This window comes from Haplochromis burtoni, unplaced genomic scaffold (assembly GCF_018398535.1).
Source record: "Haplochromis burtoni strain Fernald_Lab_line unplaced genomic scaffold, NCSU_Asbu1 Contig_2, whole genome shotgun sequence".
Taxonomy (NCBI): Eukaryota; Metazoa; Chordata; class Actinopteri; order Cichliformes; family Cichlidae; genus Haplochromis; species Haplochromis burtoni.
The window spans coordinates 1,524,488-1,547,573 of NW_024582363.1; the positions used below are offsets into that span (position 1 = coordinate 1,524,488).

A 23,086-nucleotide genomic window follows, 5' to 3' on the forward strand; every position below is an offset into this window, starting at 1 on the left:
TTTCCAGCACCTTGTTGAATCTATGCCATGAAGAATTCAGACAATTCTTAAGGCAAAAGCGGTAAAAGCACTATCTAAGAGGCTAGTGAGTGTACACCATGATTGTTTGATGATTTAAGCTTTTTTAGCTTTATTTTACTTTGTTTTATTCACTTTAAGTTTTTTAAGATTGAGAAGGTGGACAGTGTCTTCTCTTTTGTTTTTACAAATTTTCATATCCTGAAGGATGGGACCGTCCCAGACTTTTGTGTCACAATGAGTGCCATCATTGTCAAGGTTCACAATAGGAACAAAAAAAAATCTACACAGCAGCATATGCTTGCATAATTGTTCTTGTGGGCTCCTGTTCAAAGCTGAAATTATTATAATTAAATAATTTGTGTCGGCATTGCTTAGATCTTGAATAATTTGTGAACTAGCTGTCCATACTAAAACAATTTCTCCTATTCAAATAGCACAGAAGAAATCTTTACATTAACCAAAAAATTATATTATCTGTACCAGAACTGAACCAAGTACAGACACTATCTGAAGCATTAAAGTTTATTTTGTGAATTTTCATTTGTGTGGGGTAATAGTTTAGCTAATCTTCATCTGCACTGTATAGTGTGTGTTTTCTTCTATATTTGCATAATATTATTGTTAGGTATGCTGCATCTATTTATGCCCTGTCATGTGAATTTCCCATCTCTGGGACTAATAAAGGCTATCTTATCATATCCTGTCTTATAGCTTTGTACCTCGCACAATCAGAAGAGTAGTTCAAATCCCTGGGTATAGCATCTTATTGATTTTTGTGAGAGGTACAGTCACATCTTTCTCCCTTAGTGCTTTTAGGTACAAGATATACTTCTTACATCCAAAAGTTGGGAAAGCCCTGTGTTGTAGGAGCCAAAATATTATAATCAATTTAGAGCAAAAAATAGCTTAAATAATGTAGAATAGCTCAAAATAAAACACAGCAAAGCAAGATTGCACCGTAAGGTAAAAAGAAAAAGTGCAATAAAATAACACAGATTGCAAAAACCTGAATAGTGCATCCATAAATTTTCTTTAATGCTGATCCTGTTCAGGATGAAGCCCATCCAGGTGTATATATACTGGCTATACCCCAGACAGCTCACCAGCTGTTCGGCTGTTCTCTTCACAAAGGGTTATATTATCTACAACCACTGTTTGAATAGACCAAAATATATCTGGTGGTCACAAAAATGTATTATATTGCCATCCTTAACGTACCTAGCTCAGACACAGTGTATCATGTTCAATCATTTCCATTGAGAACTGAAGCCAGCTACTTGTTTTCTTTTTCTTCAATGAAAAACCAAACATCATGAAGCATGTTTTACTCTAAATCAAATCACTGTCTGGCTGCAGGGATTTGACTGATGACTTATTCATTCTGACATTTGTAATGCAGAAGAAATGAAAAGAGACTGGCAGGACACAGCAGCACAGAGACAGCTCTAAAAGGTTCTTCTATTATAACTCTAAAATAAAAAAGGAGTGAGTGCCAATGTCACTTACCACGCTCCCCTCAGCTTTTGGCTCGCAATATTCCTCGGACAGTTCGGATGCTCTATCAGGACCAATTCAATAGCATCTGAAGGAGCGCAATCCATCAGGCGAAATGTGGACTCAGCAGGGAGAACATCCATTTCTCATGGAGTCACCCTGAGCACCCGGGGTGATTTAGGATCAACCACAGTGCCTGCTGATGCGGTGCATGACCACTGAAGGCATTATTTCAGGACGCATCTTAATCACAAGGTCCGCTGAAAGAATGATTTTATGCATTTATCCAGTGGCAAACAAACACGTCGCCTGAACAGAGATGTGTTCTCTTGATGCCCTTTGGAGAATCTGGCTTCACTCAGGTATTTTATTTTGGCATTATATCTGTTACATATTTGCCCTTGCTGTTGTTTGGATTCTCAGCGAATATTGAATATTTTTGTAGAGTGGCTCTAAAGAAACATCTACTTGTATTTCAAGAGACCAAGAGAAAAAAAATCATTTTGAATCTGCACTTGTGTATTTTACTTGCTTTTTAAAGCTAAGAACATACCAAAATTAAAAATAAATAAATAAAATATCACATTGGTGTTGAGCTAAAGCAGTATGAAAGCAATGACACATTATAACTGTCCTTTATAATACTTGATAAACCTTACATCAGGTTATCACATGACTATACCAGGGGTGGGCAACTCCAGGTCTCGAGGGCTGGTGTCCTGCAGGTTTTAGATCTCAACCTGGGCCAACACACCTGAATCAAATGATTAGTTCATTACCAGGCGTCTGGAGAACTTCAAGACATGTTGAGGAGGTCATTTAGCCATTTAAATCAGCTGTGTTGGATCAAGGACACATCTAAAACCTGCAGGACACCAGCCCTCAAGGCCTGAAACATTATAACTGTCCATTGGAGTTGCCCACCAATGGACTATACAATGCAGAAAGATTTTTAAATAGCATCATAAATGTGATATAGTGACTCATAAATATCCTTATAATGCATTATAAAAATGACCTCAATGACCATGAAGTACCCTGACCTTTTCATTTCCACAGTGTGTTTGAATAACAGTTACCTTAGTGATCCACTGACTTTGTTTAAATTTTTGGTTTCTGACCAAGTGGCTGCCAAAGGTTCAGCTCTATTTTTTGTTTATAGCTAACGTTTGCATGGTAATACTCTGGAGAGATGACTGCTCCATCGCACACTATGGAAGAGTAATGTTCTCCATCACTACAAATAGGACTCATCACCCTACATCCTGAACTTCTGTGACCACTTCAGCCAGAGGGAGGAAGTGTAAATTGATCTACAGACTTTTCCCACAGTCTATAATGATTGAAGAGCTAAAATAACTAGTGGATTTCCTCACAGAGTTTGGTTACGATTTTAAATTACATTTTCGTTACTGGCTTTTCATCAGTACTTTTGTGTCCAAAAGTAAACTACCACTACACATTTTACCCATTTCTGTACATGCTTGTAAAAAACCACACATTCACACACATTAGCAAATCGAAGAAGTTTGTCACAAGAAAGCAAAACTGGCTCCTGTCACTGTGTCTCTTGGTGGAAGTGGCTGCAAAGAGGAACACACGTCTCTCAGCGCGACATCTGAATAACCAGCCCTCGTTTAGCTCCACAATGAAACAGGTGTTCAGATCCTATAGCCCAGTAGGGGTGTGATTTGAGTGGGTGGGAGAAAGTGGGGGGGGGCTTCATCTGCTGTTTGAAAATATGGGACAGTAAATGTCAGCTGTATAGATAATGGATACAAACTGTGAGCTATTCTCTTAATAATAACACGAGTATTATTGACCATTATAGTTTTTTTCTTTGTTTTAAGGATCATGGATGAGCTTTGCTGTTGTAACACTTTTTTTTTGGCCCTTTTCCACAGTGAGAGGAACCGTTTGCATATTCGTCCCATCTGTTTTCGTCTTCCTGTGGTATCTCTCATCTCGGCTGCCTGCCTGCCAACCATTTCTGCCATGAAGTGGGGATGTTTCCGACAGGCTTTGCAATGCATATGGCGAGCCCTCTTCTAACACACAATATATAAGCCAAAAGCTGCCTCTAGCTCTGCTGAACAGCAATATAATGCTCTTTACAGAAAATTATCTGTAAAACAACAGTTTTGTGCCATTACAGATGTGGGTCAAAATAAAATGTCAAGCACAAGAGCTTTGTTTTTACTCTTAACACCATGCACTTTGTGGGATTACTCAGTGTTTGATGGCAAAATAGGCGAGTTAAATTGGATTTACTGTATTATTTACTTTTTTCTACTGCCTGATGTACTGAAATACCCAAAATGAAGCAGACCTTCTCTGTTATTAATTATTACAAAAAATTATATCGAATTGCACGGTCTATCACTGCCGTCATATTTTAGTCTGTTGAGAAGTGTGTTCAATATAAAAGTCAGTGAGTTCAGATTTTATAGCGTTCTGTAGTGCCATCTAGAGGCCATTGCAGTTAATGTCAGTGGAAATTTGATCCAATTCTCTGACGTGATCAGTGCATGAAACCATGTCTTGTATGAGTATGCTATTGGACTAGAGTACTATAAGTTCTCAACACAACAGGATAACAGCATAGATCCTACTATTAGGAATGTAACGTTCACTCAAAGACTAGGATTTCTATGTTATGATACTTTCTGCTTCTACTCCACAATATTTGTTATGCAAATATTGTAATTAGTACTCATTAAATGTATTTTAACACTTTAGCTACTTGTTATTTTTCAGATAAATTGCATTATTATGGATTAAGTTACCCATCAGGTAAGTATTGTATATCATCAGTATATATGAACAACTGCAAAATGTATATGATATACACATCAATCAAATAATATTCATGATGGCATCCAATTAAGTAGCATAATGTATATTATTCTGAAAGCGTCATTCTGTGAGTATATTTACTTTAGGTACTTTGATTTTACAATTAGTACATGCACTATATTAGGCTATAATATACAGATTTTTACATAAGTAAAAAAACATGTTTAAACAGTTTTTCCCCCACCTTGCAAAATGATAACACATCATGTTTAAAGTCCTGTGCAGCACCAGTTTTAACATAAACTGGTGCATTTCAAGTTGTCCTATAGGACAACTTGAAATGCGCCTGTCTCCAGGCCAACTCAGGTTTGCGTCAAATGTTTGTCCAAATTCGCTGCAGGCAACTGCAAGTGACAAATAAAAGGGCTTCATCAAATGTTTGTGGAGTCCAGGTAATGTGATGGAGAACTTCATCACTTGTCTTAGTGATCCAGTACGATTACAGTAGCAACAATGAAGAAGAGACCCTCTTTATTTTAAACCATTAATCTGAGGTGCCATCCATCAGCTGGTTAATCTAATGAACTACTTCCTCAGTAAATAGTAATAGTAAATAGAAATCCTGTAGGAAATATACATTCCTGTGCTAGAAAGCATTCATACTGGGGTTTTAACCTGTTTTAATTTTGTTTGTTTTCTTCTTAGCTGTGCGTATTTAATTTCGCAGACTTTTATACTACACACAACCCTTCAGGGATTTGTGTCTCCCCGTAGGATTAACGCAGGTCTTTTGTCTGTGTAAAGCACTATACTATTTATTATAGAAAATAATCAATGTAAATAAAAACCCTTAAATAAATAGGTATGTCCAAATCTGTGATTATTCCTGAAAATGCCAGAAATTTACTCAAAACATGGTGCACCAGTAAACCATCAAATGTAACCAAACTATGGTGCAAATGGCAAATTAAAGGTTGTAGTTAATAAAATTATCGATTGCTGCTTTGCTCGGGTCCTCAGTACTGTGGATGCTTTTATACTGTCACTGCATGTAGAGAGAATGTAGAGAGAATAGAGCCATCAGTAATGCAGTAGTGCTGACACTAGTCCTTGTTTTGCTCGATGTGTATGTGTTTGTGGACCTAATGCCACTAGATGGCAGCAGTTCCTAACAAGCTGTCCGTGGATTCCCTGCTGAACCTGCCTTCAGCTGTTGCTTGTTGCCATTTGTATGCACTCCATACATTTTTCTCTCCTGTCTGTTGTTATCTGTCTCTGTAATGGCACGATGCCCCCACCGAGATCATTAAACTTTAATTTCGTTTTGTCATATCCTGGTCTAGAGATCACAGGAGGCCATAGCTTCTAAGATAGATTTAGGACTGGGGGGAAGGAAATTATAAACTCATCCCTTTCATCCTTTAGCATATATTTTACTGGATTATATTGCAATGCTATGTTATATAGACATACTGTTTAGAATATCGCCACAGGAAAGTTTACATCATTATTATAATGTGGCATCACTTAAGGGGCTCATATTCAAAACATCCCTGGATTGCCCTGTGGCTCTATCCTAACATTGCACTATTATGTATCTACTGCCTCGTCTATTAAAGGAGATACTGAAATCATATTTTTTTTATTTTAACAAAGTACCAAATATAACTAACAACTTTAAATATTAAGAGACATCAAAATACAAAATTGCAGAAAAATTGACATTTCTAAACATTAAAGACAAAGCAATAAAGAACCGGAAAAAATTAAAGACATGAAATATGAAGGTATTCAAAACCCCTGGAATACTAATCAAAATTATAGATCATAAAATAAACAAAGGCAGAACCAAAAGAATACATGAACATAAAATAGCAAATATTTCTCCTATTGTTCCTATCCTAAATGACTAAACTTAATAATAATTATCATTTAAAAAGATGCTTAATAGTCCAATAATAATCCAAAACACAAAACTGAGAGTCCAGTCTGTCCTGAATAGCTCACATGTGTCAGGCGATTGATTTAATTGCTGTGGTGTAATTGGCAGCAGCTCTCCTCTCCCTAGTGATGGCAGGTTTTACCAAACAAAATTACATCATGGCTCTTATAAAACATATTTGGCAATCTTTTGAGGTGTCAGTAGGAGTTATGTTGTTATCTTGTTTCCAGCATTTTTCCTAAAACTTTGCCGTTGTGTCAATAAATGAAAGTGGCTTTCTTTCTTCCCATTCTTCAAAAAGAAGGAGATCAGGGATATTTCCCAAAATTCCAAATAAGTGCTTGAAGTTGTCTTAACTAAAAAAAGCCTCCTTGTTTCTTTTGTGTTTGGGGTTTTGTTTTTAGTTCAAGTGAGCAATCTCAAATATTATATGTGTATTTATCATATTTAAAAGAAGAAAACATTTTCTACTTTCTGAAATACTGCATTCATTTTGTTGTTGTCGTGCAGCAAAATACTCCACGTGAGTAATTGATCCGAATGTTTACATCAAGTGTTCGAGCAGACAAACACAATCCTCGTGGGAAATTGACCATGAGTGAAGCACTGTGTCCCTTTTTTGTCTGGATTCAGGTGTGTGCTAAGACAGGATCTGGATAAACAAAAAAATCAATCTGGTGCTAAGGAGAGACCTTTATCATGTTTATTGTTATTGGTTAATTAGACCTGACAAACAATAACACGAAAACCCTTACTGGAAATAAATCGATTTTCCCTTTTATTCTGCTTCAGGTCACCTCACATCTGGTGATGCACATTCACTTTATTGATAATATCAATAACATTGCCACTAAAGCTGAAAAATGAACATGCCTCTCTTAACCTGTTATTTTTAGTGTACTTACTGCTTATATTCAGCATAACAGTTTAACTGGTTTAAACATGGAAAGTCTAAACTGAAGCCACTGAACAACATCATCAGATAATATGGAAATGATTTCTTTATATGCACCAGCATGATCTCCAAATTCAAGCTGGGTTTTTTTTTCTGAGGTACTAAGATTTCTGCAAGTATGCAAAAAACACACTGATTCAGCTAAGCTGCACTAAAGAATATTATATGTATATCCCTTCCTACACTACTGTGATGCATCAGCATCTAAAGCACACTACCAGCCTTTGAATTTCTTTTGTGCATTCACAAGTAAATGCTAAGAAAAACTCACTAAAACTGTTTGGTGATTTCAGCCCACATTTTTAGTGGCTACCAGGATACAGACTGGTCACCAGTTAAGGAAGGTTGCTATATTTTCTATTGTTATTTTACACGTGGGTTTTGTACAAATGTTTAGATTCTAGTACAATGTGTCAACTGACCAACCAGAGAGCACGTGATCAACACTGCTTGGAGTGTATGTTGTAACCAAATGGGTCAAAATATTTATTATTAAAGTGTCTTGCACTTTAATAATGAATGTTCTTGCAACATTCATCCTGAGTTGCAAGATGTAATAATCATTTAATTTCATTTAATTTCTCAAATAAAATGATTAATTGAGTCAGATGTGTTATGGAGACAATTTAGGCTACTTGTACTTTGATATATTGCACACTTGATCTGACCAGAGACTTTATATAAAACATGAATTTAGCTTTGAGTTATGTAACTTGTAGCCAGTGGAAAATGGCGCTCAGACAAGTCCAGTTGTCAAGCGCCCATAGTGTATGCCATGCGTAATCTATGGCCTCAGCATTCAATTTCATGGTGTGTTTTCTGGTCAGGATCATTAGGAATCATTAGACCAAATGAAAACATTATGATATTTATTTTGTAAATTATGACACCCATTGGATTCAAAAGGAGCGATAATGTTGGGTGCGTTTAAATTAGAGGTCACATTGTGGTTTACAAGACACCAAATGAGCGTACAGCGTTCCCCAGTTTCTCAGAGCATCTGGTTTTAAAGCAGCAAAATGTTCACCTCAACATGTCAACAAAATGGTGAACTTAACAAATCAATGTGTGACATCACAATGAGTATGTTTAGCTTTTAGGCTGTATGACAAAGTGGTTGAACACCAGCTAGAATGCAGAGTCTTTAATGCATCAAATCTGCCATTAAATGAAACTAACCTTTAAAAAGAAATGAGACTTGAGTCCAAAATGTCATCTTCTCTTTTTGGAGTGTAATCACACTACATTTGCTGACATATCAAATGAGATTTTGCAGACTGTGATTTCAAAGTGGCTAATAGATAACTGAGGCTCATGTTTCTTTTCAGAGAGATTTCTGAGGGTCCATCTATTAAAGACTGAAAGTATTAAAGCGTCAGGCTCCGTGACATGGAATGTGGTTACCTTTTAGTTTGTTTTGGACAAAAATGCATGAGACTGAAGTAAATTTCAAACACCAGCTCATTGACATTTGTTCACATAAATTAAAACTGAAGCAAAATTCCAACACCAGATATTTACATATTGTAACTGTTCTTTTTTTTTGTATATTTGTCACACATGTTTCAGTTCAAATAATTTTTAATATCTAACATAACCCAAGTAAATAGAAAATGCAGTTTTTAAATGATGATTTCATTTATTAAGGGAAAAAGCTATCCAAACCTGCCTCTATTAGTCTGGAAAGTGTTATAAAGCCATTTCTAAGACTTCTGGACTCCAACAAGTAATAGTGAGAAGTATTATACACAAATGAGATCATTTGTAACACAGGTGTATCTTGTTAGGACTGGCAGAAATAACAAAATTACCCCAAGAATGCACTGACAACTCATCCACAAGGAGAAAAAACCCCAGGACAACAGCTAAAAAGCTCACTTAAGATCAGCAATCATGGTTAAACAATGGGAAATGGACTGGGCAAAAATGGCATCCATGCGGGATTTCCAAGGAGAAACTGACTGCTGACCAAAAAGAAAGGAAAGGCTCATCTCACATATGTGCTGCTGGTAGTGTGATGGTCTGGGGTTGCTATGCTGTGAACAAGTACAGTGGGGCAAAAAAGTATTTAGTCAGCCACCGATTGTGCCAGTTCCCCCACCTAAAATGATGACAGAGGTCAGTAATTTGCACCAGAGGTACACTTCAACTGTGAGAGACAGAATGTGAAAAAAAAAATCCATGAATCCACATGGTAGGATTTGTAAAGAATTTATTCGTAAATCAGGGTGGAAAATAAGTATTTGGTCAATAACAAAAATACAACTCAATACTTTGTAACATAACCTTTGTTGGCAATAACAGAGGTCAAAGTTTACTATAGGTCTTTACCAGGTTTGCACACACAGTAGCTGGTATTTTGGCCCATTCCTCCATGCAGATCTTCTCGAGAGCAGTGATGTTTTGGGGCTGTCGCCGAGCAACACGGACTTTCAACTCCCGCCACAGATTTTCTATGGGGTTGAGGTCTGGAGACTGGCTAGGCCACTCCAGGACTTTCAAATGCTTCTTACGGAGCCACTCCTTTGTTGCCCGGGCGGTGTGTTTTGGATCATTGTCATGTTGGAAGACCCAGCCTCGTTTCATCTTCAAAGTTCTCACTGATGGAAGGAGGTTTTGGCTCAAAATCTCACGATACATGGCCCCATTCATTCTGTCCTTAACACGGATCAGTCGTCCTGTCCCCTTGGCAGAAAAACAGCCCCATAGCATGATGTTTCCACCCCCATGCTTCACAGTAGGTATGGTGTTCTTGGGATGCAACTCAGTATTCTTCTTCCTCCAAACACGACGAGTTGAGTTTATACCAAAAAGTTCTACTTTGGTTTCATCTGACCACATGACATTCTCCCAATCCTCTGCTGTATCATCCATGTGCTCTCTGGCAAACTTCAGACGGGCCTGGACATGCACTGGCTTCAGCAGCGGAACACGTCTGGCACTGCGGGATTTGATTCCCTGCCGTTGTAGTGTGTTACTGATGGTGACCTTTGTTACTTTGGTCCCAGCTCTCTGCAGGTCATTCACCAGTCCCCCCGTGTGGTTCTGGGATCTTTGCTCACCGTTCTCATGATCATTTTGACCCCACGGGATGAGATCTTGCGTGGAGCCCCAGATCGAGGGAGATTATCAGTGGTCTTGTATGTCTTCCATTTTCTGATGATTGCTCCCACAGTTGATTTTTTCACACCAAGCTGCTTGCCTATTGTAGATTCACTCTTCCCAGTCTGGTGCAGGTCTACAATACTTTTCCTGGTGTCCTTCGAAAGCTCTTTGGTCTTGGCCATGGCGGAGTTTGGAGTCTGACTGTTTGAGGCTGTGGACAGGTGTCTTTTATACAGATGATGAGTTCAAACAGGTGCCATTCATACAGGTAACGAGTGGGGGACAGAAAAGCTTCTTACAGAAGACGTTACAGGTCTGTGAGAGCCAGAGATTTTCCTTGTTTGAGGTGACCAAATACTTATTTTCCACCCTGAATTTACGAATAAATTCTTTACAAATCCTACCATGTGATTCATGGATTTTTTTTTCACATTCTGTCTCTCACAGTTGAAGTGTACCTCTGGTGCAAATTACTGACCTCTGTCATCATTTTAAGTGGGGGAACTTGCACAATCGGTGGCTGACTAAATACTTTTTTGCCCCACTGTATAAGTTTTCTTTTCCATGCAGGTTGTATGACCAGGCTGGTTTGTCTGTGGAGGCCTCAAGTTGTCTCAAGAACCTGGCTGATTGTTGTGTAATATGGGAGCTGATATAAGCTCAGTGCAGCCTTCTGTGAAGGATAATCTTCATAATAGGATGATCTCTCATCAAGTATTTCCATAGTCAATATTTCTTAACTTTATACTTATGCACTTTTATATTAGTTGTAACTCCTGAAATATTATTTCCACCGTAGGAAAACTAACATCTGTCTTCATTTTTTGTTTTGTGAAGAATGGCAACTTAAGACATCTAGTGAAACTTCCACTGGCTCTTGGATCTTTTCTTGAGATATTTAAATCTTCAGTGGGGGTTGTCGGCAGGAGAAGCACAAAGAGCTTTTCTTAAGTCAAAATATGGGCAAGCCTTTTCATTTTCTCATGTTCTGCTAATGCAGCAAGTTGGCTGAGCAAAACAGTGTGATATCCAACAACCTTTGAGAATATATGCTGTTTTAAAAGGGGCATGGTCAGCAACCTCATGTCCTCCTTCTGTGTTATACTGATAATTGCAACAACAAAAAAACAGATCTTCAGGGCAGAAGAATAAACCCCATAAATAAATAATCACTTTATATGCCTCCCTGAATATACTGCAAGATTTGCAGTTACTGCTTCTGTCTGACAATCTCATTGATCATGCTTCTGTGTTTGGTAAGCAAATACAAAGGCTTAACACTAGCTGTCAGATTCTTCATTAAAGAGACAACAAATGTGAATAAATCAACAGTTTTAACAGAACTTCAACTGATGTAAAGAGAATAAAGTCATATTTCTGTGCTCGATTACATAAAATGATATTCAAGCAATGCATCCAGCTGTGTTGTTATATCAATGAGTCCTCTTTTGAACAGGATTCTTGTTAATCTATAATGTAAATATGTAATTGGTTTAAGCTCATGCAATCTTGTGAAAATATAGTGAATACAAAACACATGATAATTACATTTTAATGATTCACTTTAAGCTTTAAGCCATGTGTTATTGAAAGTAAACAGAAGGTCTCTTCATGGACAATCTTCACCTTATCTTTTCAACCTTCTTTGATGCCCGCAGGATTCAGAATCAATCAAACTTTCATGAACCTGGCAGCATTTCTCCTCCCTCATTCCTTGTATTCCTCCCCCTACCTTGTGCTTGTGTGTATGTATGAGTGTGCTTGCACATGTGTGTCAAGGCCAGGTGCTCTGTTCTCACTCCCAGTGCCAATCAACCTGTCACCTGATGTCCATTCACTCTTCAAACCTAGTTGGATATCTTCCCTGGCTTCTCCACTCCTCATCGGTTGCCTCTGATCTCCTTCGTGTCTTTTACAACTAAGCTCAGGGAGCATCTCTCAGCCCCGATTGGCACCAGCCTGCCCTGCTCTTTAGTGCTGTGTAGCCATTCCCACCAAACTAGCCAGACAGTCGTGCTCCCTATCCTTTAATTCAGGCAAGAGTCCTGAATGTACTCATTTGTCCCTGTCTTATTCAGTATTACCTGAATTTATGTGTTGCTGTGACAACCAGGAAAGCAGATTTATATGAAGGTAAATCTTTTTTAAAGCTAGACCCCCTAAGGGTCGCCATGGCAGAGCATCAGCTTCCATCTCATTTGTCTTTCATTTCTCTTTTTCAGAGCATACATCCACCTCTCCAGGCTCTCTTCCACCTGCTCACTACTCTCAGTGCAGATCACAATGTAATCTGCTAACATTATAGTCCACAGAGTCCAGACCTCATCTGTCAGCCTGTCCATCACCACTGAGAACAAGGAAGGGCTCAGATCTAATTCTTGGTTTAATGTCCCCCCCCACCTTGAACCTTTCTGTCAATCCTTCGACACACTTAACCTGTCATGGCCCGTGGCTCGGCATCCAGGGAGCCGTGGGAGGCTGCGGTGGCCACACCCTCGGGCTGGGCCGCCTCCAAACCACCTGCGTCTCATCTGAGGCAATCACCGGAGGACTACTTCAGCCAGCTCTGACGGCTTCTCCTCGCCAGTCCGTAAGTCTCCTCCCAGTGTGACCAGCATTTGGCGTGGAAGCCTGTGGCCTGCCTGCCTGCCTGACTGCCTCCCTCCCTGCCTCCCTCCCTCCCTCCCTGCCTCCCTGCCTCCCTCCCTCCCTAGGATTCCCTTCACGGGCACCTCTCCCCTCCAAGCTCCACGGTCCTGCTCTACCTGTAAGCCTCGGCAACTTGTGAAGTCTAGTTGTTCGTTTCTTGACAACCTGCCTACTGTTAACTGTGTCTCCCCTTTCTGTTGCAGTTTCCCCACGGTCCCGATTACGGCGCTCCTGGGCTCCACGCTCCTCGTTTCCCCCCCGTGGCATGAGCCGCGTTTCCTTAGCTTTGTTAAAAGATTCCTCAGTTAAATAAAACTTGTACATAGTTCTGAGCTGCGGTGTGCTGAGTCTGCTTTTGGGGTCCTGTTACTTGAACACTCCGTGTTCTGTGACATAACCATTATGTGACTATCCTCATATCTTCTGCATCATGTTCAACCTGTCTCTCTGTGTGTGTGTGTGTGTGTGTGTGTGTGTGTGTGTGTGTGTGTGTGTGTGTGTGTGTGTGTGTGTGTGTTGTGAAATATGAGAACTTGAAAAATATGTGTGTAGGAAAAAAATAATTTGAATTTTGAAATTTTCACTTGTGTTCTACACACTTCTGCTTTTTAAATTTACAGTCATACAAAAAACAATCACAAATATGTGGAAGGATATCAACACAAATATGATATTTTAAACTGGTAATTCAACATTTGAAAAGTCAGTCAAAATTGCTCTCTCCCTGTTGTCCACTGTCTGCCATGCTGGATTAACAACCACCAGGCACACCAAGCCATTTAAGTATCTTTGTTTAAAAAAATAAACTCTTCAACTAGCCATAAATTTAGCTTGGACGGCAGCTAAATTTAGCTACTGTCCACAAACACCATTGAGGCTTACAGCTGCTACAGTAAGCCAGAGAATGTATTCAGGCTGATGTTTCTATCTTACCCAGATGCCATAATGTGAGGAAGGTCATTGAACTGTAAGTTCACAGGAAGAGTGAGATGAGCAGAGCAGCTGGCTGACTTACTGCTTTGAATAACATAAGTTTAGATTAAATCTATATGTGGCATGACGACATAAACAAAGGCAGATCTTGGTAGATTTTAAATATAAAATATTCAAGGACCGCAGCAGCTGTTGAACTACAGGTATGTGCATCTGTTTTCTGAGTGGCACAATGGAGCCTATGTACTGATGTGTTCAGCACGTGATGTGCCCCTCTCACACTAGATGAAATCTAATAGAGGTGGACAGGCCTGGGAAAGATCAGTGAGCAATGAATGAGTTGGCACTCTCCAGCCTGCAAGATATGAGAGAATAACCTGGTCCAAGTCCAAAATGATGTACTAACTGGTTCCGCCACAACAAGAAAGAGTCCTCAAACACACAGTATCTGTCAGTCATTGCAACATGGTAGAAGAATAACCAGATTAAAATATCAGCACACATATGGGTCACTAGAGCTGTGTGTGCTGCTTTTTCCCCTTTTCATTAAGCCAGTGGCAGTTCAGTCATTTAGTTTGTCCTTGACCAGATTTGCTGACTTGCATGGAAGTAGGGACATGACTTTATGGTATCCAGAGGCTTTAGTGAGACGGGTTGGAAAATTACTACATCACTGACAGAGACTTTGGATAGTGGAAGCCACTAAAAGCAAAGCTGGAAAAAGAGTGTTAGATCCAAAAAAAGAGAGAGAAAGAAATCAAAACACATAACACGTATCACAAATAGAGGCTCTGACATATTTGTATTGTAATGTACTACCAGAAATATAGAAGCAGGTTAAAGGAATAGTTTGACCATTTTAAGAATACAAATATTTCAGATGTAATCATGGATTGTTTAAAACACGGACATACTTGGCTGGTCTGAATATTTCAGACCAGCTACTGATCTTACTGGTATTTTCCCACATAGGCAACTCTAGGGTTGGTTTTTCTAGTCCTTTTCTGACAAAGTGAATATAAATTTCACATAATGTAGTTACATACACTTACATTGTATCTATTCATCATGCTTTGCATATTCTAAATTCTCCCTTGCCAGCTGGAGCGGCAGTCTTTGACATGTCTACTTAGATTACCTTCACTGGTAGCTTCTGTTCTGCCCACAGGAAGGTATCCAGGTGGTCTCCTTCATCTGCACCAGAACCAATAGACATTTGTTTTTTTTGTTTTTTTTTAATTAAGAAGCTTCTCACTAATCTTCTGTGACACATCATGTTGACTGTCTGAATACACCATCTCATGTTTTTATTCACTGTCCCATGCTCATGGCTACAGGCTGCAGACTACAGGAAAGGGTGGGGTAAAGATTGTCCAGTGAAATCTCTTGTGACTCAGTTGTTTTTCTACTTCTATGGTACAGACACATGACTATGGCTCAGGCAAAGTACATTGATACTTTAAATGCTTTGAATAATATAGGGTTTGGGAGTAATGATATATTAAATTGATATATAATCAAGACACAACCTAATATTAATAAATTGTTGTTGTAGTCTAAATTGTGTTCTTTTTTTCATCACTATCAGAATCAATTAAGTTATAAAAACCTGCTGGAAGGGATTGATTTCATTAAGGTTTGGTCAGCTCACACTCCTTGCTGCTGATGCTCTCAGAGGCCAGTGAGTCCCAGAAGTTAGGCAAAATACTAACGCTTCTATGGTCACCACTGTGTTCCCTGCGATCATAAAGACATGAAAAGAAGAATCAATGAATGGGTGACAACCCCACTGCCCTTTCTGAAGTGTAACTCAGAAGATTTACTAGGAGCCTAGCTCAGATTTATTGTCTTGCTTTAACGTAATTGTTAGCCAGTCCTACAGTATCACATTTTGTGTGAAGGTTGTGTCATATTCAATTTTTTGAGACACTCATTCTGTTGTGCAGGGGGAAAATAACATGCTGTGATTTGTGGCCCTGTCTATTGCATGGTCAAAATGCTTTGTCTCTACTGTGTTTGGTATTCAGGGCTCATTTAACAGAATATTATGAGACGGGGTTTGAGCTGTTGAAGCCACCTGATGCTACATGAAATAATCTTAGTGATTACACAACATAGAATAATTTGAATAAGTTTTTTAATTATATATTTAGCAGAAAAAAACTGTATGCTAATCATTAGATCCATTGCATTTTAATTATTGACTTTATGAAATGGAGGCTTGTTAGGAAAGTCAATCAAATATATTTTCGTCTAATGAAACAAAATGCTAATGTTCAGTAAACATTTTCAGTGACAGATTTCTTTCTAAACTGATTTTTCCTTTTTTTAAAAAATATCTTGACATATTTGATAAGCAGTCATTTTGAAACATTTCTTGGACCCACAGACAAGGAAAAAAAAAAATTTCCTGCCAATTTCTGACAATTTTAAGTTGAAACAGTTGATCCGTTTCATCAGCTTTTTCGTAGTCCAGCCAATTGAGCCAACTTATTCATGCAAAGGAACCTAACAATCTTCATTAAACGTGCATGTAATAGTCCTGCATAGAAAACTAGTTTCAGCTGCTCCCTTATTCACAATGGGTCACCGCAGTGAGTAGCTCCACATGTCTGAGTTTTGCACTGGATCCCCTTTCTGATGCCGCCGAGAATCAACTCTGAATATTTTGCTCATTAGGCAAATGTGAAAACCACTACACAACGATACCATTATACATGATGTCCTAAATATATGATGTGAAAAATAATTCTAGCAGAAAAATAAAGGGACAAAACCTAATTGTTTTAAAATAGTCCTATAATAGTACTTTCTGGTAAGTTTCAGGCATCTGATATTAAAAGTCTGTCATAGCTATCATGCATGTTACTTTCTTATAATGACAAGCGAAAATGTCATGTGACATACATAATGAAATCATCGTATTTCAGACCACGACTGACAGTTGGTATGCATCTGTAGCTCTTTCTTTAGTTGTATCTGCACATGAAGGACTCTTCTGATTACTTTTAAGCTCCGACAAACCCTTTACATCAGAACTCAGGAAGCACTCTTTAGTAACCAATCAGCATCTTCTATCATTTATTCAATGTTGTATCCTTTAGCACATCTTGGTGAATGTATAGCTCACATAGCCGGCTCAAAACCAGTTAAACATATCATGTAGCGGTAAATGTGTTTTACTGGGTAATGAAGATATGTAACCTTAAATTAATATGGACAACCTCAAGCATCACACAGGCTACACAGACACATGGACATAATTTGTCTACAAGTGATAGATAGATTGTGTCTTTAGACTTATTCTACACATGCATGTTGTAATTGTAAAAACCAATAAGTTCAGTAAACAAACAGCCCAAACAATGAAATGCCAATGTTGCCCCTCTCCCTGCGACTAAACACTGTCAGACGCTGTTGTCAGTGGATTTTGCCTCAGCCTGTTCAGAGCTGATGTCCTTTTCACCACTGGTCATGCCTCTTTTAGATGGTAAGACAGATCCAGTACATTTCAAGGACTCCATTATTACTGCATTAGTCTCCAAGCTGGACATTACAGCGGCTTTGCGATAGCAGTTTCTCAGCCCCTTCTGGAAGCGTATGGTGAACAGGCCATATATGATGGGGTCCAGGCAGGCATTAAAAAGACCAAAGATGAATAGGATGTGGGTCAGAGAGTGAGAGACTTTTCCCTCCAGGTCATCTGGGAAGAACCAGTACCATAGACCCAACAGGTAGTACGGAGTCCAGCACACAATGAAGCAGATCACAATAACAATGCTCATTTTCAGAGTTCTCATTCTTGCTTTTGGGATGTTGTTCTTTGAGCAGCGGAGATGTGGCTCATTGGAGGGCACTATAGGAGAGAAAGAAACACATTTGATGTCAAATAAATACATCGAGCATTTCTTTGAAGAAGTACATTTAGAACACACTTTTATCATTTCATTTATACGTTTCTGCTGTGAATCATGTTCTTTCTTTAACTGCAACAGTTTATACATCAGTCTATCCAGCACAACTAACATCACACAGACTTTGTACTGGGGAGACCAGCCAACGTCTGCTCCACTACATTGGACATTTGCATTCTCACATGCACATTTGTCAAATTTTCAGTGTTTTCTCACATTTACTCTGGTAGTAGAAAGATAATCTTTGCTGGTGGCGGAGATGTTAAGGTGACTGCATGGCAAGTAGGAATGGTCAAGTGAGAAAAGGTGGGAGAGAGTGCTGATGGGTCAAAATGACAAGAATACGATGAAACAAGAAAAACATAACCTGAACAGAAGTTGGTGATACTGAAGTTAAATGTTGCGAGCACCTTTTAGCTTGAACGTATTTTTTAGTTCTTGTAGTTTTGCCTGTGTTTGGATCAACTACCATTTACTTGGACACTTACTGTTCTTTTTTGTCATCTGTTTGGAGATCTGAATAAAGATCCTGGTGTAGCAAATAATCATAATAACCAGCGGCAGCAGGAAGAGACAACAGAAGGTAAACATGTTGTAAGCGGTTTCTTGCCAGTGCGTAACGAAGCTTCCCCTGGTGGTGCACTGAGTGAAGTTTGCTGGATAGGTAATGGTCACATTATGGAAAATGAACATCTGTTGGATTAAAAATTCAAAACAAAATTAGAATTTTGCAGGCAGTAGCTGTCACCCAACATATTTTTTTATTTGAATGTTGGCTTGAAGATTAAAATATTATCCAAATGATTAGACCAAATGGACCAGTATGCCTTAGTCAGTAAGCGTGAAATGACAATTAGTAGTGTACCAGAGATTTTTAGGTTTGGGGAGAGGATTGAAATGTGAATCAGTTTAAAAGTTCAGAAAACCCAAGCAGTGGTTATTATTACTTTAATATTTAAAAAATACTGCACAGGGTTAAAGTACTTAACACCCAGTGTTAAGTACTTTAACCCTGTGTAGAAGCTAAACAACGATTTACTTTAAAGACATTACAAGAATGTAAGATTTACCACACAGTCCTCATCCTAAAAGTAGTTTCTCTTATATCAATAAAAGCAAAAAGCTATTCTGAGAATATGGGAAACAGTGTGTAAATTCAACCTACACATCCCTATAAAAACGAGGTATTTTTATTTCAAAGTATTTTATAGCTGCACATTGATCATTAGCTAGTAAGGCGTACTAGTACTTCTCTGCCTAAAAACACAGACGCCTGATACACTTTTAAAGCATTATATGAGTTATCAAGACCACATTTAAGTGCCTATGCAGAGATGTTTTAAAATGGGTCAGCTTGGAGTGTAAAGTCAGCAACATGTTATTTTATCCACCAGCTTGTAAAGTCTGATAGCAGCAGTTTTCATATCTGGTGGCAAAATAAACAGTTGCTTGCTATAAATGGGAAGACTGCTTTCGTCTACCTCTCTTTGTCACAGTTTCAAAAATTACTTGAGACTTTTACAGGGGTTGAATTTACATTAAGAATACCTAAATGATAATTATTGCCCCTTTGAAGTTGAAGTCTACAGATAATTAATCATTTCATTTTTGAAAATTACTCATTTTTGTTCCAACGCTATCAGTTAAAAATGTGAAATATCCAACTAGATCATTCCAGACAACACAATACAATATTTTCATAGCTTACTTTAAGCCCCAAAACCGAAAGATATTGCACTTATATTCATATATGAGAAAGAAAAGCTGTCCATGTTTAAGAACATGTGAGCAGTAAATGTTTGGGAAAATAACTAATCAATAAAGCAAGTAATCCTTTCTTTTCTACAATTAATTATTATTTATGATCAGCACATTTAGGAATTCTTGCACATTTCAAAATGTTTGCAATCCTGTGCAGAATCATCTAGCATGCTTGAAGAGAAGATGGGCTATATTTGTGTTTATCATTACACCACAATGAAAAAGTGTTACAGGCTGCACTCACTACCATGCTGTTTACAGGGTAAAAGCCATACAGCCAGGGTAACAGGTCCTGATCTTTTAGAAATCTGAATGATAGAGCTATTAATTCCCAAGGTTTATGCCCCCCTAAAGTCCACAGCAGAAGTTCATGCATCAGTGTCTAGAAAATACCACATCTGATGTAAATACACCCTGCGACACAGAATGCTTAATCATGTATTAATAATGTAAAAACACAATCTCATGTTCTCTTACATTTGTTTGCCCACAAGTTTTACAGTTATATAAGACTGAGACACAATATTCATCTTCATCTAAAGCCAGTTATAAAGCTGATTTATAGCCAGCCCACTTCCATAGATTAGGGATCATTCAAGGAAGGTTGCACTTGCACAGGAAGTGCATGAGGAATCTGCAGAAGAAAAGGTCAGCACCAAAGTAACTACTATGACTCAGACCTTCTCTGAATTACTTAAAAAATGGTCTGTCGAACTATAATCACATGTCTTGGCTTCTGGTCTCACCTGTGGGATTGAGAGCAAGGCGCTCATGATCCAAGCCACCATTAGCATGACCCTGTTCCTTTTCCGGACCATAGCGATGCCCAGAGGGTTGAGGATAGCCGACTGTCTGTCCAGACTAATCACCACTGTGACAAAGGCACAGGAGTACATGGCCTGAAGCTTGAGGAACATGAGGAATCTGCAGGCCAGGTCGCCGGCCAGCCATTGAACTGTGATGTTCCACACTGCATCTACAGGCATCACGATGAAGGTAACTAAGAGATCAGCTGCAGTCAAGTTGATTATCAGAACTCTAACATGGGACTTACGCTTGTGCCCATTGGCAGCCCAAAGCACAGCCAAATTGCAAAAAGTGGATATGCCACACAGGATAAAGGTAACAATCACTCTGATCTTCGCTGCAGTGGAAAAAGTAGGCAGCTGCAGAGCACCGTCCACTGATGTCCAGTTACAGTGAGGATCTGGCCATTCACAGCTGGCGTTGAGGTCAAGTCCTGATCTCTGCTGGTACATGACAGCTGCAGGATCACAGCAGGAGGAGCCGTTCATTTTCTGACCCTCACCAAGAACCCAGCATTTTGCTCAGCTACATGTGGAGGCTGCAGTTGCTAAAGTGAGATCAAGCATAAATATAATATACATGAGCTTATGCATGAAGTTGATGCACAAGATTTATCTGCATTGATTTGCATAATAGGACTAAAAAATATTAGTTCTGTGATTAATACAGTCGGTGACAGAGAGGGAGCAGTCTGCTGCATAGAGCACATCTCTCGGATGTGCTCACTGAGGTGGAAAGACGCTGACTTCTTCTAACAACCCATCTTCTCTGAACAGAAGCAGCATCAACAACAACCAGTCAAGATAATTACACCCCAATGGCATCAATTTTATGAGTCAAAAATACTTACTATAATACTAATACTAAGTTTATTATATTTATGAGACAAAGTTTAGCATCTCTCACTTGTGAAAAAAAATGCAACTTAGCTATGGCTTTTATGCGTCTAATAATATGTGTGTCATTTAAAATGTAAACCAACAATTAGAAGTCGTAGTCAGCGTCAAAAACAGCACTGTGCCTGAAAACAAAAACAATTAAAAATACATTTATAAGTACTAAAGTACAATAAAATAAAATTAAAAAAAACTCACATTTTGGTGTTGCAGATCACTGTACTTTCCAGACGGTGACCAAATCGAAGCCCACTGGTTTTATGGAAGTCCGAGATTCCGGTGCGGCTCCATGTCCCTGCAGCAGGCACAGTGCAGTGCTGAGCTTCTGAATAATAACTGAAGAATCTCAAATGTTCCCTCACAGTTTTATCTCCGTACCCCTTCTGAGGAGCTCATCTCGGTTTTTATTACTCCCTCCGGTGAGCGCGTCAGCCGCTCTGTGGGCGCGGCTACACCAGGGTCCCCGCATCTGATCCAGGGGCGTCAGTTTCAATGAAGCCCGAGCTCCGGCGAAGTTTCTAATTTTATCTCTGGCTGAATTAATTCAATGAGGCACTACAGCCCCTATTAGCATCGCTGTTATCCACAGCATCCCAAACCAGCTCTTGTTAACGACGTGAGATTGTTACTATAACAAGCATAATGTTTTCTTGTTGAGCTGGTGAAGCTTTATTGTTTCATCCCCCTAAAGCTTAATGTTTGCTGATTAACTTCCATAAAGCAATTGTCTCTTTTGATGGCCTACACAGGTTTATTTGTTTGTTTCCTTTTGTTTTCTTTTTGTTTTGTTGTTTTTTTTATGTTCCCTGTCAGGTAAGAAGCCCACAAATCTATTCTTGTATTACGTAATAGTCGATTACTAATTACGAAACTGGAAAATACTAAAAAATAAAACTTCAGTGTTGAGCTGAAGGCAAACACCTTACTCATGAGGTTGATTTCAGCATCTTGCTCCTGGATGCAGCAGGCCTACTGTAGCCCAATTTAGACTGTTAAAATACATATAAATTAGCTTTTAGATACCGTTTTCATCAAAGCATTTGTGCTGATGTAAAGCAGGAAAAGGTAGCACAAAACACCCAGTCAGCAATGTTTTGTAGCTAAAAAGTTGCTTTAACTTATGTACTAATCAGAGGGTATTTCTCACCCAAATGACTCAAGAGTTAAATTAAACAAAAATTACCTTAAATAATTTATTATATAGTTTAATCTATTTCCACAAGTAAAGCTAACTCAAAACTGGGTTTCATTTTCCTAAATTCCATAATCTACACATGGTCCAAGCTTTTGTAGAGTTATGGTGGTCAGCCAGAGTTTAGACAGTTGAGTATAATTTTTTGTAGTTTGAGTTATTTTGAACAAGGCACAAAATAATGATTGAAGAAAACCTGCAAGCAAACACTGGAAATGAGTTTCTCTCATTTTAGGGTCAACAAACTCAGAGTTATTTGCTAAACCTTCTTCCTGGAATAGGCCTCGGTGCACTTACATATAAATAAATCCACAGACTTCTACGCTGCAAGATGCATGTTGTATGCTGTTTGACCAAAAAGCTAGGGCTAAGACTAAACGGAGACTAAAAGAAAACTGAAGATAAGATTCCACATGGATGTTACTAATGCACACAATGCCTCCTGTTTGTAAATAACATTTAAATTTATAATAATGGATTATATGGCAGTGGGGAATAAATTTCACTACAGTAGATGTCCATCTGAAAGTGCTGTAATTAGAATTAATTTATCTGAATTTCAGGAGCGGCTCCACACCTCCATACATACACATCTACTAGAAATGCTGTCAAAGTTAAAAT

The 23,086-nt window shown here is 38.6% G+C and overlaps 1 protein-coding gene across 1 annotated transcript; it reads right to left on the reverse strand.

Moving 5' to 3' along the window:
• Window positions 1–15,478: 15,478 nt before the first annotated feature.
• Window positions 15,479–21,674, reverse strand: LOC102297232 (putative gonadotropin-releasing hormone II receptor). The gene is made up of 4 exons (XM_014333688.2): window positions 21,472–21,674; window positions 20,317–20,924; window positions 18,298–18,502; window positions 15,479–17,751 (listed from the first exon to the last, which is right to left on the reverse strand). The coding sequence occupies exons 2-4, from the start codon at window positions 20,863–20,865 to the stop codon at window positions 17,303–17,305; spliced, it is 1,203 nt and encodes a 400-aa protein (XP_014189174.1). The 5' UTR covers window positions 20,866–20,924; window positions 21,472–21,674; the 3' UTR covers window positions 15,479–17,302.
• Between the last annotated feature and the right edge of the window lie 1,412 nt (window positions 21,675–23,086).